Below are 17,278 nucleotides of genomic sequence, written 5' to 3' on the forward strand. Positions count from 1 at the left end.
GTGAACTGAGCCGTGCCCCCCTCTGCGAGTCAGGAATCGCAGCTGAACCCCTTGGCTGGGCCCTGGGGCAGCTCTGCCCCCCGTGCCCCGGTTCTCCGTGCATCCCGCCCTCCTTTCCCCCCTCCGCACCCCATCCCAGAGCCCGAGTGCTAAATCCCAGTTGTCTTTCCACCCATCCACACCCAGCGCAGCGGAGAGGAAAAGCCGAAGAAGCAGCAGATTTTTAAAAATGAGAAATGCTCTTTATTGGACCGTACAGTGCGGTGGGCCGGGAGGCGAGGAGGCTGTAGCCACGAGGACGGGGATTTAGAGATCAAGGTGGCGATTGATGCGCACAGAAAGCGGTAACCGTTCCCGCGGGTGCCCGAGCAAACAGAAGGGGCTGGGAGAAATCTTGACTTGCAGGCAGGAGATGCGAAGGTTGTAACACAGGTTGCAGGCAGAGGCTTTTAGAGCATCGTGGAGCTTTTTTCCTTACTGGGGACCTGGGCCTGTGGTTTCACGAGGCCATCACCCTGGTTTTAGGACGAATGACACAGGACCGTGGCCAAGCGCCGCTGTTTCCCTCAGCAAAGCGCATCCACGTGGCTTTAAAGGACAAGGACTGTGCTGGAAAAGGGCCAGCGCGGGGTCCAGGCGGCTTCCAAACCCTGCCGGCGACCTGCTGCAACCTCTGCTTTGGCCAGAGGTGCTCCGGACAATCACGACGGGGTCCTGCTCGTCCTCCCCTGCCCCGGAGGCGGAGGGAGACGGCCGGAGGAGGAGAGAGGGTCTAGCGCAGCTATTTACACCGTTGATTCGTAGGGCAGCACTTGCTTTCGGAAGGAGGGAGGCCGCGTCGTCGTCGTCCGCGCGGGCGGCCCCGTGCTCGCCGTCCTTATCTGACGGTCTTTTTGCTGGTGGTGGTCTTGGAAACGATCCTGACGCTGCCGCCCGCGCTGGAGCCCACGCCTCGGCTGCTCCCGGAGCTGAAGCTGCTGCCGCCGCCATAGCCGAGCGCCCCGCCGAAGCCTCCGCTCCCGCCGCCGAAGCCGCCGCCGCTGCTGCTGATGCTGTAGCCGCCGCTGCTGTAGCCACCGCTGCTGTAGCCGCCGCCGCTGTAGCCGCCACCACCGCCCATGCCCAGGGAGCCGCCGCCGCTGCCGTAGCCCATCCCGCTGGAGGTGCTGACCACGGCTGCAGGGACACGACACCCGCGTCAGGTCCCAGAGCTGCCCCAGGTGAGGGGACCTCCTGGCAGCGGGTTGGGCTAAATGGCCTCAAAAAGGTCCTTTCCAACCCGAATTGCTCCATGGCCTGCGCCATCACCCCTGCGGTGAGGGGGAGCGAGCAGGGGTGGAATCGGGGAGATACTTACAGACGCTCACGGCTCCGACTCCCTCTCCAGCGAGCCTGTAGGGAAAGGGGAACGTAAGAGTAACGCCAAAGTACAGCCGAGATCTAACCTTAGCCACTGGAGCACCTGGTTGGGCCTCTGTGGCCATCAGTAGGGACTGGCCTCAGCTGGGCTCTGTCTGTATCACAGATAAAAACGCTCGCTTTTATCTGCATCAGGTGCCAGGAACTGGAGAAACTGATCTTTGCCTATAAAACTCCCTTTCTCTACCCTCGTTTTCCATCGCTCGGTGCTGCAGCCGCGGGGCTGAGCTGCTGTTCGCGCCCCAGGAGACGCCCCCGGCTCCGCGGAGCAGCGCCCAGGGCCCGTGTCCTCGTCCCCACCTGCTCTCCTCGCCCTCCAGCAGCTTCCTGTAGGTCGCGATCTCGATGTCCAGGGCCAGCTTGACGTTCATGAGCTCCTGGTACTCGCGCAGCTGCCGGGCCAGGTCGGCCTTGGCCTTCTGCAGCGCGTCCTCCAGCTCGGCCAGCTTGGCCTTGGCGTCCTTGAGCGCCAGCTCCCCGCGCTCCTCGGCCTCCGCGATGGCCGCTTGCAGGTTTGCACACTAAAAGCAAGGAAAATGGGTTGTCGTTTCACTTTGGCCACCCAAAACTCTTCCCTGAGTATCGCTCTGGGATTGCAGGTACTGGCTGGTGGCTCCTGGGATTGCACCGAGAGGTCACGATGGGCCATTAAGAAGGTGTCGTAGGGTGGGTGACATAATCCTGTCCCCCACGAAAAGGAGAGACCTCTGCATGTCTCCGCTTTGCTCCACACCTTTTCGGGGCAGCTTAGTAGCTCGCAACTTGCTTCCCCAGCAAGAAAGCGGCTCTCACAGCGCATCCCTGCCCGGAAGGACCTTCTCTGGTGGGCAGAGACGAGGTGGCCGCGTCCTCCTGTGCCAGGACCTGGCTCTTTCTGGCCACCGTCACCTCCCGCCGCCCGGCAGCTGCTCTGCGGGAGCGTCCCCCTCCTACCTGTTTCTTCACGCTCTCGATCTCGTTGCGCAGCCTCTGGACCATGCGGTTGATCTCCGAGATCTCGATCTTGGTGTTCCGCAGGTCGTCGCCGTGCCGGCCCGCAGAGACCTGCAGCTCCTCGTACTGGAGTGCGGGAGGGAGGAGAGCGCGGTGAGGCCAGCGCAGGGGACTTGGGCACAAAGCGCAGCTTAAGGGGTGGGGGACAAAGTTCCTCTGGGCAACCTGCCCATGGAATGGCAGCGTTTGCCCTCAGTTATCGGTACATGCTAAGACTGGATTGCACAGAGCACCTCTGGGTTGTCACCCGCTCTTAGGGACCTGGAAGGAGAGGAAGCTCTCTGTGTCTAAGGCCAGATCTGCCGGTGGCTCTTTGTGAGCCCAGGCTTAAGACGTTAAAGCGCCCTTCTCTTGGTTCCACTGCAAGGACTCTGAGGCTGGCCCAGCGCAGGGGTCCCCAGGCTCGCAGTGGGGGTCTGAACGGGATTGCAACACGTGCAGAAAGGTGAATTCATCCGTTGGCGATGCTGGAACCTTCCCGGCAGCTGCTGGGGCCCGGCTCTGCGCCTCGTCACCCACCTTGGTCTGGTACCAGGCCTCGGCCTCGGCGCGGCTGCGGTTGGCGATGTCCTCGTACTGCGCCTTCACCTCCGCGATGATGCTGTTGAGGTCCAGGCTGCGGTTGTTGTCCATGGACAGCACCACCGAGGTGTCGGACACCTGCTGTTGCATCTGGGATAGTTCCTGCAGGAGGTGCAATGGATGCAGTTAGTGCTCAGGGATCTGGAGCAGAACCTGCGCACACGGGGGCGGCTGGGGAGCCCCCTCTGCCCAACGCTCTTCTTGCATTTTCCCTGCTCTATTTCCCCTTTTCTATCTGATGCCTGTGTTACAGTTTCCAGACGGTGATGACCCTGCTCTCCATGACCGCTCACAGCACGGAGCGCGGTGGCCGGAGCCCTGGGGAGCGCGGTGGCCGGAGCCCCGGGGAGCGCGGTGGCCGGAGCCCTGGGGAGCGCGGCCGGCCCCGTCTCCGCTTACCGCCTCGTAGAGAGCGCGCAGGAAGTTGATCTCGTCCACCAGCCCGTCTGCCTTGGCCTGCAGCTCCACCTTGTTCATGTAAGCGCCGTCCACATCCTAAGGAGCAGAGAACCAAAGACTTCTGGTGAAGCCGCGAGCTGGAGGGACAGGGGACGCCAGCGGGACCGTCTCTCTGCGTCCAGGTGGGTCACTCCGTAGGCTTGTTTTTATATTGTTGTGATCAAGGCTTTATTATTTCAATATTGGACATTTCCTGTGAGCGGGACCAGGGGTGTGACCTGGGAGTTAAACTGAGTCACACGAGGCCAAAGGGTTTGTAGCTGCAGGCGCTTTCTTCAGAAACCAGGGCAGCTCCGTGGAGGCTTTTGCTGTTGGTGCCTCGGAGACCCCACTGCCCACCCCATAACTCACCTTCTTGAGCACCACGAACTCGTTCTCTGCGCCAGTGCGCCGGTTGATCTCATCTTCATACCTGTTTGGATAACAGAGCGAGAGGGTTTGGGTGGAGAGCAGAGATGGAGCCGCTCGCTCCCACATCAGTGCTTGTGGCTCACGGGTGTATCCGTACTCCCACCCGCTCACCGGCCGAGCAGACGCAGAGCGCACAGCTCCTCGGTCTGAACCCGCAGGACTCCCAGCTAAGAGGAAAGGTTTGGATCCTCGCCCTTAGAGTGGAGCTCGTAGGTGAGCGTGTGCGGATCAGGGCCCGCGCCAGTGGGAGCAGGAGCGGGAATGCCCGGTCGCCTTCGCCCAGCACCAAGTGATGCAAAGGGCTTTCAACAAAGCTGCGTCTGCTAACGTATCATAACGTAACAATTTGATGTTTGATATTCTCATGATTCTAATGGCTCTGAATAACCCGCTGCAGCATTTAATCTAAAGAAAATCTGTGATTCTTTAGCCGTGGTTGCGCAAGAGCAGATCACGATGCCTCAAGACTTCTGTGGAAGTTTTTGTGGCTCTGAGCAATATCCTCTCATCAGATAATCAGGGCAGGGCTCAGCTAGAAAGGAGACGGGACGTGCAGGCTCTTGAGGCAAAGCCCTGGCTTTTCCAGGCAGGTTCGTGCCAGTCCCCCAGCTCACGTTGCCAGCATCATCCCCGCAGCCACAGCCGCGAGCGGACACGGGAGGAAACGCGAGCTCTGGACTGGGAACCAGCTCTGGACTTGGAGTAAGAGCCGTTCTCTATCCCAGCCCGTAGCTCCAAAACCCAGCGGCATCATTTGTCAGTTTTGGCCTGATCAGTAGTTCTCAGAGCCTATAATCCGTATCTAGACCCGAAGTGCACCCAAGCACAACGCGCCAGAAGCCGTGTCCGTCCCCCCCGTCTGCTCCAAGCCCTGTCTCCCCGTCCCTGCCAAAACAATCTGTCTCTTCACACACTAAACGGTGACGTTTGAGTACAGGTCGGCGCCGCAGGGCGTTTTCTCAAGTGGGACTTGGCCAGATCTGGTTGAATCAGGGCGAGATTGTTCTCGCCAGGCTGCGGCAGCTGCAGGCGAAACGCCACACCTGGAAAACCACCTGGATGTCCCTTAGAGGTGGCAGACGCTGCGTGACGTGCTGGGAACAACGCGGCCGCCCCCGCTGCCGGGGACCCGTCCCCTCCCCAGGGAGTTTCCCCTGCCCAGAGCCGGAGCCGAGCGTGGCCGCCCGGGCTCTCGAAAGGCTGCGGTTGCCTTTGCAAAGACAGAAATGGGGGTTTTGGAGCTGGCGCTTTATCATGTGTCTCATTCCCTTTTGTGCGTCTGTTAGGCTCCCGAGTGACACCTTTTTCTGTCCCCAGGTGTGTTATTTGGGAGGCTCAAGGGACCAGACTGTGACCTCGGGGACACCGTGAGTTCTGTGCCGAACACTGATCCTGCCCCCAAGGTAATTCTGAGACCAGGCTTTACTCTCACACCCTGGTGCTGCAAACTGGCAGAGGAGCCCGGTGCAAACGCGGGGCGTGCGCCAGCGAGCGTGAGCCGCCTGCCCCGATTTCCACGGGTTTTGATCATTTCTACTACGGAGCGCGGTTTCTTACTTGTTCTTAAAGTCTTCCACCATGTCCTGCATGTTCCTGAGCTCGGTGTCCAGCCGGCTCCGCTCGCCCATGAGGCTGTCGAGCTGCCGGCGCATGTTGTTGATGTAGGACTCGAAAAGGGGCTCCAGGGACTTCTTGGTGACGGTGTGACCCTGCTCCTGCAGGAGGGTCCACTTGGTCTCCAGCACCTTGTTCTGCTGCTCCAAAAAGCGCACCTGGGGAGAAAGGAGAGGCAGACGCGCTCAGGCGCCGCGCGGGAAAGGTGCAACCGGTCACCACGGAAAGCAAAGGGCGGGAGACGCTGGGACAGTTTGGGGGAATCATTAAGATCTGCCTAATTTAGGGCACCAGGTTCTAGAAAGTATCGAAAGCATCTAAGATGTTTAGAGGGATTATTTTCAAGAGCTGTTACGCAGGCCGGACATCTGTGTTTGCAGCTCTGGGTGTTTCTCCCACAGCCGATGCTCAGCCCACCTTACTGGTTTAAACTGGTGTTGTCCCATTGAGTTGTGTAGAGCTTTGCCGTTTTACGGCCAGTAAATCCGCCCAGCCCCGGGGTGTTTCTCACAGGGAGGAGGGGGATTTACTGCCTCGGGAAAACGAAGCCCTGAAGCCTCCTCCGTGCGAAGGGGCAGCGCCAGCCAGTTGTGCGTTTCGGCCAAGCCCTCGCTGTGTGCCCGGATCGGTTCGGGCAAGCCCCGAAATCCAAAGGAAGTTTCTTCCTCTTGTTTCTCCCCGAGGCAACCGATGCCACGCAGGGCGTGATGCTAAGGATCAAACTCTCACCTTGTCGATGAAAGAGGCGAATTTGTTGTTGAGGGTCTTGATCTGCTCCCGCTCCTGCGTTCGCACCTTCTGGATTTCGGGGTCGATGTCCAGCTTGAGAGGCGCCAGCAGGCTCTGGTTGACGGTCACTTCTTGGATGCCCCCAGGCGGGCAGACGGGGAACCCGGGGCCACCTCGGCCACCAAATCCGGGACCTCCCAGCCCAAATCCACTGCCCAGCCCGTAGCCGCCACCACCACCAGCTCCTCCTAAGCCAAAACCAGCGCCTGCTCCACCACCATAGCCAAGAGCAAAGCCGGCTCCTCCACCGAAGCCGTATCCAGCACCGGCTCCGCTCCGCAGACCTCCGCCGACCGAGCCGAAGGAAATTCTTTTGCTTCCACCTAGGTTATAGAGACTTCTGCTGCCGAAGCCAGCGCCGGCTCCGAAACCTGCTCCTCCTCCAGCTCTTCCTCCTCCAACTCTGGAGACAGAGACGGAGCTAAAACTGCTCCTGCTGCCACCACCACCTCCGACGATAGCAGACCCCGAGCTGAAGCCCCTCACACCCCCTCCGGTGGATGATCTGAAAGAGACCCGGCTCATGGCGGCTCGTTCGGCAGAGAGCAGGAGAAGGGAGAAAACACAAAAGGCTGCTGCGGAAAAGCTGCGTGGCAGGAAAAGAGCAGAGGGCAAGGGAGCCAGAAACCCCTGTGATGGGAGAGCTTGGGAGCCTCCTCTTTTATCTGCTTGGAAAACTTGGCACGGGGGTTCAGAACTTGACGTGCCTTGCAGCGACTTGCCTTGTCAAACACACCGCGGCTGCGGCGCCGCGCCGAAAAATGCATTGTTTGCAGGCAGGGAAGTAACGGAGCGCGGGAGCTGCCCCGGCAGCCGCTCTGAGTCACCGAACCAGAGGCGAACCGGCCAGGGCGCCGGGACAGGACCCAACACGATCCCCAGGACCCCAGCAGCCGCCGCTTGAGCAACGTCCCCTGCGCCCCAGCTCTGCAAGGGGAGCGTTGGGGTTTCACACGTGGCAAGGGGGCAGCACCAGCAGGGGCTTTCCAGCGGGGCCGAGGGCGCTTTCGCTTCTCAGCGCCGCTCCCGTGATTGATTTCTCTGGAAAAGGGACCTGAGCGATGGTGGGCATGCGGAGACGAGCTGAGCGGCGCTCGTCTGCGGTCTTCCCAAAATCCTGTCTCATTGCAGGGAAACGGAGCAGTTAGGTAACGCGGCTTCCAAAGGCAGCAAGTAAACCCCTTTTCCTAAATAACTCCAGATCACATTGAATAGTTCTGCGAGACTTATAAAAGATTTATTAAAGAGGTGCTTGAAGTGATTGTTGGTTTGAATCTCCTGTCAGCTCAGGGTTCAAAGGCTGCCTGTGAAGTGGGATTTTTAGCCCTTTTTTCTGCCCCCCCGTGTTTCAGCAGCAGTTTCCACGTCATTGCTGTTCCGAGCTATCCCGTGGAGGGGAATGCACCCGGTTTCTTGCAGCTCCCTCCCTCCCCTTCACCCACTGAGATCCTTCCGTCGGGGGTTTATTCTGAAATGGCCTTTTCCCTTTAATCTCGGGCGAACCCTCGCCCAGGAGCTCCCACCGAGGGGGTTTGTGCTTCAGGTGTGGAGGTGGGAGGGCTGGGGACCATGTCCCCCGTGTCCCCCGTGTCCCCCGTGTCCCCCGTGTCCCCCGTGTCCATGGGACCGGACACAGGTTACAAGAGCAAATCCCCTCCCTCCCGCCCCAAGCCTGCAGGTTTCTGCCCCCCTGGCTCAGCTGAGGCTGCAGCGCGGGGTGAGGAACCGAGTCAAACGGTTCCCCAAATCAGCTCCGTGAGCAATAAGCGGCAGAGCTCGATCCAGATCGAGCGGCTCAAGGGGATCTGCGGCGTCCCGGGGCTTGTTCCTGTTGATGCGTTTCCAGCTGCCGCTCGCTGTCTGGGAACCTGAAAGAGCCTGAGCGCAAGGGGGCAGTTTTTTGTTGTTTGGTGTTGCTTTTTTTGTTGTTTTTCCTTTTTCTGGTTGCAATCAGCAGGAGGCAGCGCTCTCAGCCATCGGCCCCCGCGGCAGTGCCATCGCTGCCCGGTGCCAGCGCCTGAGTCACCGGCGCCCGCGGCGCTGCGGCCGAGCCTGGGAGCCCATCCCTGCGCACTCCTGCCAAAGCGCCGTTCTTGTCTCTTCTGGAAGGGCGGTAGCAGGGGGTGCTCAAGGGGGTGCTCTCACCTCAGCAGTGGAGACCGGGAACCTCCCGGCGCTGGAAACGCGGAGTTCAGCAGGAAAACCCACACCACAGCCAGCGAGCCCGCGCCGGGGCGACACGGGGACAGGTACCCCCGGCACAGCCCCGTGGGGTGGTGTGGTATCCTAAATCCATCGGATCTCTGACACGGGGACAGGTACCCCCAACACAGCCCTAGGGGGTGATGTGGTATCCGAAATCAATCAGATCTCTGACACAGGGGCAGGTACCCCCAACACAGCCCCGTGGGGTGGGGTGTATTGGAGATCACTGGGTTCTCTGACGCACAGAGCAGGGGGGAGCTCTGCGTTCCTGAGCTGCAGATGCAAATTGGCGCCGGGGCGCTGGCTCCTGCCCCTACCTTCCAAAGAACTATGCAAAGTCACACCTGGGAGCCGGAGCTGCAAGCGTTTAATTAAAGCGAAGAAAGGATTCGTGTTGGAGGTGCTCATTACCTGCCCAGCTCTTCTAGGAAGGCCTGTTGCTGCAGACAACAGTAATTAAGTGGAGTATTACAAAGGGTTTGGAGGAGTAAAGCGAGTGATGGTTTAGGCACCAAAACAAGGGAAATTCAGCAGCGTCTCTGGTCCCGGGCGGTTTCCTTGTGTCGCTCGGGGCCCCGGAGCTGCCGGGGGTCGCGGGGGGACGCCTGTGTCCCCATGGAGGGGGGGACGGTGATTCGGGGGCAGGATGAGGGTGTCGCTGGGGCTGCAAAGGGAGGGGGAGCGGGGCCGGGCAACATGTTGGTTTATTTTTTATTTATTTTCAGCACAGGCTGGAGGAAAAAAATCCCGGAGGTTTCAGGTTAGTTGAGGTTAGATCGTCGTCAGCTGCGTTAACTCGTTAGCTGCGTTAACTCAGCTCCTCACAGCTGAGCTCTGTAATTCACAGCGGTGAGCACAGACATGGAGGTGGCTCAGAGCCCATTTGAAACCTTCACTGATCTTTGGCCCCTCTGTCTGTGGCCTCCCCCGGACAGGGACCGAGCAGTCGGGCTTTGGCCCTGGTTTTGGTCCTTCTGGCTGCGGTTCCTTCGATTTGGGGCCTCCAGGAGCTCTGCTGCTCCACGTTCTGGTGCACGGGGCTCCGGGAGCTCTGCTGCTCCACATTCTGGGGCACAGGGGCTCCAGGAGCTCTGCTGGTCTGCATTCTGGTGCACGGGGGGACGGGAGCTCTGCTGCTCCACGTTCCAGTGCACGGGGGCTCCGGGAGCTCTGCTGCTCCATGTTCTGGGGCACGGGGGCTCCAGGAGCTCTGCTGGTCTGCATTCTGGTGCACGGGGCTCCGGGAGCTCTGCTGCTCCACGTTCTGGTGCTTGGGGGCTCCGGGAGCTCTGCTGCTCCACGTTCTGGTGCTTGGGGGCTCCGGGAGCTCTGCTGCTCCACGTTCTGGTGCTTGGGGGCTCCGGGAGCTCTGCTGCTCCATGTTCTGGTGCTTGGGGGCTCCGGGAGCTCTGCTGCTCCATGTTCTGGTGCTTGGGGGCTCCGGGAGCTCTGCTGCTCCATGTTCTGGTGCTTGGGGGCTCCGGGAGCTCTGCTCCTGCTGCTGATGGTTGGGAATAGTTTGTGCTACTCGTTCTGTTTTAGAATAAAAAGATGGAGGGACAAATAATTACAATCTGGTTTTATTAGACACGTTCCAAAAAGAGAGAGGAAGGGAAACACAGCGTCGCATCGCTGTCGCTGAAGTACAAAAAGCGGTGGTTTTATCTCTTGATGGTGCTTTCCCAGAAATAGACGCGGGAGGCAGCAACACTTGGGCTGTTGGCTGATTTTGGTGTTTTTCAACCATTGTAGGAACCCTCGGTGGACCCGGACGGCAAACCCGCTCAGCCGCGCACGCCCCACAGCCGCGCACACCCGCCTTGGACCCTCTCCCCAGCCGATATTTAGAATTCACGCTCTAGAACGCGAGTGGGAAGGGCGGGTGTTCCGTGGCGGACGCTGCTCCCCCGTGGTGAGGGGTGGTTGTTTCCAGGAGGGGCCTCACGCTCACAAAGCACTGCCCGGGGTCTCTCAGCGACCCCCCGGGAGAAAAGCAACCACGTTTCTGATCCAGACGAGCTGCGCAGCTCGACGGAGCGAGCTCAGGGCACCACGCGGCGCAGGAGCTGGCGCGAGTTCCGGGCATCCCTGGGCTTCCGTGGGCCAGAACTGAACTAAAACCCGAGCTGTTGCGTCTGTGCTGCGGTGTGATCGGTGCCGACGGTGACAGACACTGCTCAGCCTCTGTGTGATCAGTGACAATGGTGACAAACGCTGCTCAGCCTCTGTGATCGGTGACAATGGTGACAAACGCTGCTCAGCCTCGCCCAGAGCACACAAACGAAAATGAAAATCAAAGATCAATTCCCCGTTCAGAAAATCCCTGAGGCGCGTGTTTTCTCTCTAATCCCGTTTCAGGTGCTGCGGGAGATGCGGCTGCCACGTGTTGCGCTGCTTTTCCGGAGCGGTGATGCGACGCTGGAGACGTGCGGTCGAGGAGCCGGGGGCGAGGTGGGTGCGGGAGGGGCGCGGGGCGGTGGGTCTGGGGAGGGTCTGCTCTCGCTTTTACTCGGGCGGTGCCGCGTTCTTCAGGCTTTGGCTTTTGATGCTCTTTTTGCTGGAGGAGGTTTTGGAGACGATCTTCACGCCCGGGTTGCTGCCTTTTGCGCTTCCGGAGCTGAAATTCCCCCCGCTGGTGCTCAGGCCGCTGCCGCCTCCGTAGCCGAGAGCACTCGCGGTGCCGAGAGCGCTGCCCCCTCCGGACCCCCCGCCCAGGCCCCCGCCGGCCCCGAGTCCCAGTCCAGCTCCGCTTCCAAAGCCGTAGCCTCCACCACCTCCTCCGAGACCAAAGCCGCTTCCACCACCTCCTCCGAGACCAAAACCGCTTCCACCACCTCCTCCGAGACCAAAACCGCTTCCGCCGCCTCCTCCAAGGCTGAAGCTGCTTCCACCACCTCCTCCGCTTAGGCTCAGTCCACCAAATCCTCCTCCTAAGCCAGCTCCGCCAGCCACGCTGGAGCTGGAGCTGATGACAGCTGCAAGAAAAAGGAATCAGAGGGTTGACATCGTGGTCCGTCACCATGGTCAGGATCTTGCACCCAGCTTGTGTCCCCTGTGGAAGCCACCGGTGCTGGTGGAGGGCTCAGAACATCTCATATTGGGCAAAACCTCCCTTTTCCTGAGGTTGCTCGCAGCCCAAAGCAAGACCAGCACCGGGGTACTTACAGTAGCTGATGGGGTTGAGTCCCTCGCCGCTCAGCCTGTCGGGGGGCAGAAAATGCAGAGGTTGGAGCAAAATGAAGGAGGGGGGCAGGGAACCAGCTGCTGGCAGCGACAAGGTGATGATCGCTGTTACTCCTGCGTGGGTCTTGCCCCCACCTGCTCTCCTCGCCCTCCAGCAGCTTCCTGTAGGTCGCGATCTCGATGTCCAGGGCCAGCTTGACGTTCATGAGCTCCTGGTACTCGCGCAGCTGCCGGGCCATGTCAGCCTTGGCCTTCTGCAGCGCGTCCTCCAGCTCGGCCAGCTTGGCCTTGGCGTCCTTGAGCGCCAGCTCCCCGCGCTCCTCGGCGTCCCCGATGGCCGTCTGCAGGGTGGCGCACTGCAAGAAGGGATGGGGAGCCTGAGTGCTGCTTCGCTTTTGGGGTAAGAGAATGGTTCTGCTCGGGGTGTTAATGAAGAGCGTGGTGACTGAGGTCGTTCACCCACAGCTGAAATTTCTGGAGTGGAAAGAATTATTTAGTACATGTTGCAGTGTGGTGCCCTTTGCAGGAGGGAATTCGGTGTTTAGTGAGGTACATGGTGCTCTGTGGCTGCTAAAGCAGCACGACCAGCAAGGCAGGGCTGCAGTGGAAGGAGCCAGGGAAGGGGGCTCCGCCGGCTCCTTGGGCCGTTCCTACCTGGTTCCTGGTGTTCTCGATCTCCGAGCGGATCCTTTGGATCAGCCGATTGAGCTCCGAGATCTCCCCCTTGGTGTTGCGCAGGTCGTCCCCGTGCTTCCCGGCCGTGGCCTGCAGCTCCTCGAACTGCGGGCACAGGGAGCAGTGAGCCCTCCGAGGCGGCCGGGCGGACAAGACGTGACTCGGGTGCATTTCTGGGGACGTTTACTGCTGTTTGTGACACCTCTGGGTCTGTTCACCTTGGTTTGGTACCAGGCCTCGGCCTCGGCGCGGCTGCGGTTGGCGATGTCCTCGTACTGCGCTTTGACCTCGGCGATGATGCTGCTGAGGTCCAAGTTGCGGTTGTTGTCCATGGACAGAACGACGGCCGTGTCGGACACCTGCGCGCTGAGCTGAGCCAGCTCCTGCGGGGAGGCACACGGCACCCGGGGCTGCACTCACCTTTCCAATGGGGTGGGGACGGTCACTGTCCGGGGGCGAGGACAGGGCAGGAGCGGGAGGACGGCGTCCGTACCGCGTCATAGAGGGCTCGCAGGAAGCTGAGCTCGTCGGTCAGCGCATCCACCTTGGCCTCCAGCTCCACCTTGCTCATGTACGCGGCGTCCACGTCCTGGAAAAGAGCAACGCGGGGACACCTGCAGAACCTGGGGCCTCTTGGGCTCGGCCAAGAACCGGCCCAGCCTGGCGCTGGAGCAGCCGCGGTCGCCGTGCGCTTGACGTCCATCACGCTTCGTCTCACCCACCTTCTTCAGCACCACGAACTCGTTCTCCGCTGCGGTGCGGCGGTTGATTTCCTCCTCGTATCTGCAGGGAAAAGGACAAACGCGCTGGGCCGGACCTTGGTAAGCGGAAAGTTGTGCGAGTAGGACCGTGAGGTTATCTGGGCTGGGTACAGCCGTTCCAAATCAACCTCAGCACCGCCCGCTCAAATCTGCGAGAATTCCGTTCCCCAAAGGGCTGAAATGACGCGCACAGAGCGCGGGTGGAACAAGGAGGGTGAAGCTGCTTTAGATGCTTTTCCTTTGCAAGGATCATCACAATTTGTGACTAATCGAGCTTAATCCTACCGCCTAAGGCTGAACCGAACCGTTTGCGCCCCGTTTCGCCCGGGTGCCCGGCCGTGCTGCCAGCGGGCGCTCACTTGTTCTTGAAGTCCTCGACCAGGTCCTGCATGTTCTTGAGCTCCCCGTCCATGCGGCCCCTCTCGCTGAGCAGGTTGCCGAGCTGCCGCCGCAGGTTGCCGACGTACGCCTCGAACAGCGGCTCCAGGCTGCTCTTGCCCGAGTTGTTCTTCTGCCCCTGGTCTTGCAGGAGGGTCCATTTGGTCTCCAGCACCTTGTTCTGCTGCTCCAGGAAGCGAACCTGAGCGGTGGGAGGCGCGAGGGTTGGTCATTGGCGACTGGGACCAATGTGCAGCACAGAGCAAGGGAACCCCAGAGCAGGAGTGAATCCAGCTGTGAGGATCCCCCGGATTATCCAGGGCTGCCTGAGCCGACCCACTCTGCCCTCAGCGGATGGTTCTCTTTTAGAGCCGATTTAATTTAGCACGCTAACGAGCCATCATTAGAAAAGGTGAGTTCGGCTCTTTGATCGCTTCCTTTCTTTAACATCCTTCAGGTTTTCTTTCTTTGTGATATTAATCTTCCTTCATTAAGGCCAAGATCTGAGTACTACAGGTTGAAAGACAAGGGCTTAATTGCCTTTCCTTGTGCTCGTATACACCAGATACTCACCCAGGTAAAAGCCAAGGAAGGACTTAAGTTGAGGCAACATGAAAAGGACTTTAGTTCGCAGGCAGTAAAGCAATTGGGACTAACAGGTCTGCTGTGATTCCCCGCAGCTCGGGCTGGCTTACTCCATTTGAGCTAAAATATCTCATTTCTCAGGCACAAAGCCTGGATCTGATCCCCTTTTACCAGGTTCTAGTCTGGTTTTCTGCCTTGTACCTGTTGAGCAGAATGTTCTTTTTGGTTACTTTCCTGAGCACGTGCAGGTAAGAAACACGCGCTAGTCTGTAGGTGTCTGGAGCTGCACTGTTGGAGCTGCAGGACTGTCCCGCTCCCACCTCGGTCCCACGGCGCTTGGCGGAGTCTCACCTTGTCAATGAAAGAGGCGAACTTGTTGTTGAGGGTCTTGATTTGCTCCCTCTCGTCTTTCCGCACCTGGTGGATGTTCGGGTCTATCTCCAGGTTCAGTGGTGCCAGCAAACTCTGGTTGACGGTCACTTCTTGGATTGTCCCGGCTCCGAGGGGGACGGCGCCAAACCCCGCGGGGTTCCTGCCGCCCCCCAGCCCCACGCCGAACCCTCCTGGCGCCCCTGCCCCGCCAAAGCCAAACCCTCCACTGCCAAAGCCAAGCCCACCGGCACCTCCACCAGCACCAAATCCGCCACCACCGAGCCCAAGAGCTCCACCACCACCAAGACCAAGAGCTCCGCCACCACCGAGACCAAGAGCTCCAGCACCGAGTCCGTAGCCACCGCCACCTCCCAGGCCAGAACCACCGCCAGCTCCGCTCCCAAAAGCAGCTCGGTAGCTGCTCCCAACACCGATGGAGATCCTCTTGCTACCGCCAAGGTTGTAGAGGCTCCTGCTGCCAAAGCCACATCCCCCACCTCCACCACCGCCTCCGATGAGCCTCCCAAAGCCACCTCCACCTCCTCCCGCTCGCGCCACCGACACGGAGCTGAATCCGGCCCTGGTGCCGCTGGGAAGGACGGCGGAGGCCGCGCTGTAGGACCGGCCTCCCCCTCCCGCTCTCACGCTGAACGTTTGCCGGCTCATGGCGGCAGGACCCGGCACCGCTGGGCAGCCGCGATGGGGAGCGCGGCTCTGCTGGAGGGAGCGCGCTGCCCCTTTTATGCCCCGCGGATCTGGGCTTGGTTGCGTGGAAGTCCAGCGATCAACCCGCTGCCTTCATGGTTTTGACGTGCGGGGCGGCCGGCTGTCTGCTCGCGGCTCGTTAACCGCCGATCGCGCCCGAACGCGCCCCCGGGCTGGGCCGATCTGCTCAGCCAGAAGAGTTACCTAACTCCCCGATTTTCGGCTCAGCTTAGTGCAAAGCCTCCGTGTGCCCGCTGAGCTGTGATATTTTATTACCTTGCTGCGAAGCAAAAGAAAACACATCTTAAAAGGTGGGAAAAAGAGACCTAGCACCCGGCTGGCGCTGCGCTGCCGGTGAGGTGTGGCCGCTCAGTGCAGGGCTCAGGCGAGAGGCCCCGGTTCACCTGAGTGGGAACAAAACGGCTCAATCTGAACAAAACGTTTCACGGGGCTCCAGCCAATTAATGGTGAGATCAGCACAATTTCATCTGAATCCAAAAAGCATTTCAATGAGAGAAGCAGACTTTCTGGAAGTCTGGGAGTGGTGTTATTTGCACGTCACCATCGGGATGTAATAATCCTGAGTTTCCAGCTCTGTACAGCTGCCGTTTCTCTCAAAGACCTTTGAACCTTGCTGCTCAAAAGGCAAAGATTCAACCAGCTTGAAAAGTCCTCCCACAAATTGTCCTTATTCTACTTCCTGGAGCTCCTGGGGAAAAAGAAGAAAGAGCAGATTGGATGGGGTGTGGTGGCGTTTTTGGCTTTGTGGAACTGGGATGGTTGGCGCCTTTCATTGCTGGTGTGGGAGCGTTTTTGGTGCTGCGCCGTGCGCGTGCTGGAGCTCAAACGCGTGTGCAGGACAGGACCCGCACGCCCGTCAGAGCGCACTCGCGTGCCCCGGCGCTGCAGAACCACGGAGTGTGAGCCGAGACCCCACCTCTGCAAAAAAACGAAACCGATGCTTTGTGTTCTACAAAAGACCAAATATCTGATTATCCCTGGAAAAAGTGCTGCCAGGCAAGCGCGGACCCGGAGAGCTGGGTCACTCAATGGGGTTCGCCATGCGGTGCGGAATTCTGGGTTGGGACCGGTCGTCCTGCTTCTCTTTGGCGAATGTTGGTCTGAATCCGCCCAGATGTCACTGGAAATTCATGAACGTCTCCTGCCCCGATTATTTGCATAGAATTCAAAGCGCGGGCGCGATGGGAGAACGAGGTTGTCTTCATGCCTTCCTGACCCCAGCAAAGGCGGATTGTCCTGAAGCTGACAAACGGGTTCCATCACACATTCGAGCTGAACACATAATGGGATTAAAGGTGGGGCTGCCAAAAGAGAGAGGGATCGGCCTTTGCGGCCGCGCACGCTGGTTCCCCAGCCCGGTGCACGCGGCGCGAGCGGCGCCGAGGCCGGAACCACCACCGTTACCGGGCCGTTTGTCGGTGGGGGAGCTGAGGTTGGTGTGCTCCGCACCCAGAGGCACGCGTGGATTTGGCGTCTGTCGGGTTGGATCAGCTCTGCTGATTCTGTCCCTCCACCAAAGGGCACGTCCGCAGTGACACCGAGCAGGATTTGGCCCCCAAACTGCCCCAAAAAACATGATGCTGGCCTTTTCTCCTCTCCAAAATAGCCCGGTCTACATGAAAGTCCTGAAGCAAACGCGGGTTTGGCAACAGTGGGGCTGAGAAGGGCAGGATGATCAAAGGTTTCTCCCGGAGCTGCCGGGCGGCTTTGGTCCCCGGGGCTTGGGGCAGGTTTGGCTTTGCAGGAAACTGATCACCATAAATTATGAGCTGTTGGGGCTCTGGGAGCTTCTCGTTTGGGTGTTTCTGCTCCTGATTTGCATACAAACGAGCTGGAGTCGCAGTCGTAGCATTGAGACAGAAGAGATGAAGATAACCCGTTCGAAAACATCCTCTTGAGGTGGGTGGGTTTTGCCTTCACAGCCTTCACCGCCAGCCCGGGCAGCGTTGCTACGGCACGTCAGCTATTGAACGTTATTAACGATCTGCTCCCTGCTGATCGCATCCAATAACGCATCCTGTTTTCCACCAGAAAAGCACGGCACGCTGGCGTGGACAGACGGAGCCCGGCGGGACGGATGGACGCGTCCTGCAGCCACCCAGAGCTTGGGGCGGACAAGCCGTGAG

General features: G+C 59.8%; 2 protein-coding genes and 1 long non-coding RNA gene across 3 annotated transcripts; 1 reads left to right on the forward strand and 2 right to left on the reverse strand.

The window, feature by feature from the left end:
• Positions 1-220: 220 nt before the first annotated feature.
• LOC136113754 (keratin, type II cytoskeletal cochleal-like) lies at positions 221-6,936 on the reverse strand. Its single transcript, XM_065858968.2, has 9 exons — positions 6,208-6,936; positions 5,422-5,636; positions 3,805-3,865; positions 3,394-3,489; positions 2,932-3,096; positions 2,353-2,478; positions 1,720-1,940; positions 1,358-1,392; positions 221-1,176 (listed from the first exon to the last, which is right to left on the reverse strand). Exons 1-9 carry the CDS (start codon positions 6,790-6,792, stop codon positions 878-880), a joined length of 1,803 nt encoding a protein of 600 aa, XP_065715040.1. The 5' UTR covers positions 6,793-6,936; the 3' UTR covers positions 221-877.
• LOC139825768 (uncharacterized) lies at positions 3,347-10,923 on the forward strand. Its single transcript, XR_011735972.1, has 3 exons — positions 3,347-3,575; positions 5,182-5,267; positions 10,831-10,923. It is a non-coding gene; the product is annotated as an uncharacterized lncRNA (long non-coding RNA).
• Positions 10,056-15,122, reverse strand: LOC136113749 (keratin, type II cytoskeletal cochleal-like). The gene is made up of 9 exons (XM_065858960.2): positions 14,406-15,122; positions 13,451-13,671; positions 13,053-13,113; positions 12,824-12,919; positions 12,549-12,713; positions 12,310-12,435; positions 11,791-12,011; positions 11,638-11,672; positions 10,056-11,447 (listed from the first exon to the last, which is right to left on the reverse strand). Exons 1-9 carry the CDS (start codon positions 15,090-15,092, stop codon positions 10,978-10,980), a joined length of 2,082 nt encoding a protein of 693 aa, XP_065715032.1. The 5' UTR covers positions 15,093-15,122; the 3' UTR covers positions 10,056-10,977.
• Between the last annotated feature and the right edge of the window lie 2,156 nt (positions 15,123-17,278).

This window comes from Patagioenas fasciata, chromosome 28 (assembly GCF_037038585.1).
Source record: "Patagioenas fasciata isolate bPatFas1 chromosome 28, bPatFas1.hap1, whole genome shotgun sequence".
In the NCBI taxonomy this organism is placed as follows: domain Eukaryota; kingdom Metazoa; phylum Chordata; class Aves; order Columbiformes; family Columbidae; genus Patagioenas; species Patagioenas fasciata.

Excerpts from the sequence above, each read along its gene's own strand:
- LOC136113754 (XM_065858968.2), bottom strand. The coding sequence starts at position 6,792 with ATGAGCCGGGTCTCTTTCAGATCATCCACCGGAGGGGGTGTGAGGGGC. Across the intron at positions 2,479-2,931 it reads AGGCCTGGTACCAGACCAAG|TACGAGGAGCTGCAGGTCTC; the intron begins GTGGGTGACGAG and ends CCCGCACTCCAG. Across the intron at positions 1,941-2,352 it reads TCGAGAGCGTGAAGAAACAG|TGTGCAAACCTGCAAGCGGC; the intron begins GTAGGAGGGGGA and ends CCTTGCTTTTAG.
- LOC136113749 (XM_065858960.2), bottom strand. The coding sequence starts at position 15,092 with ATGAGCCGGCAAACGTTCAGCGTGAGAGCGGGAGGGGGAGGCCGGTCC. Across the intron at positions 13,672-14,405 it reads TCGCCTCTTTCATTGACAAG|GTTCGCTTCCTGGAGCAGCA; the intron begins GTGAGACTCCGC and ends CCCACCGCTCAG. Across the intron at positions 11,673-11,790 it reads CTGGAGGGCGAGGAGAGCAG|GCTGAGCGGCGAGGGACTCA; the intron begins GTGGGGGCAAGA and ends GCCCCCCGACAG.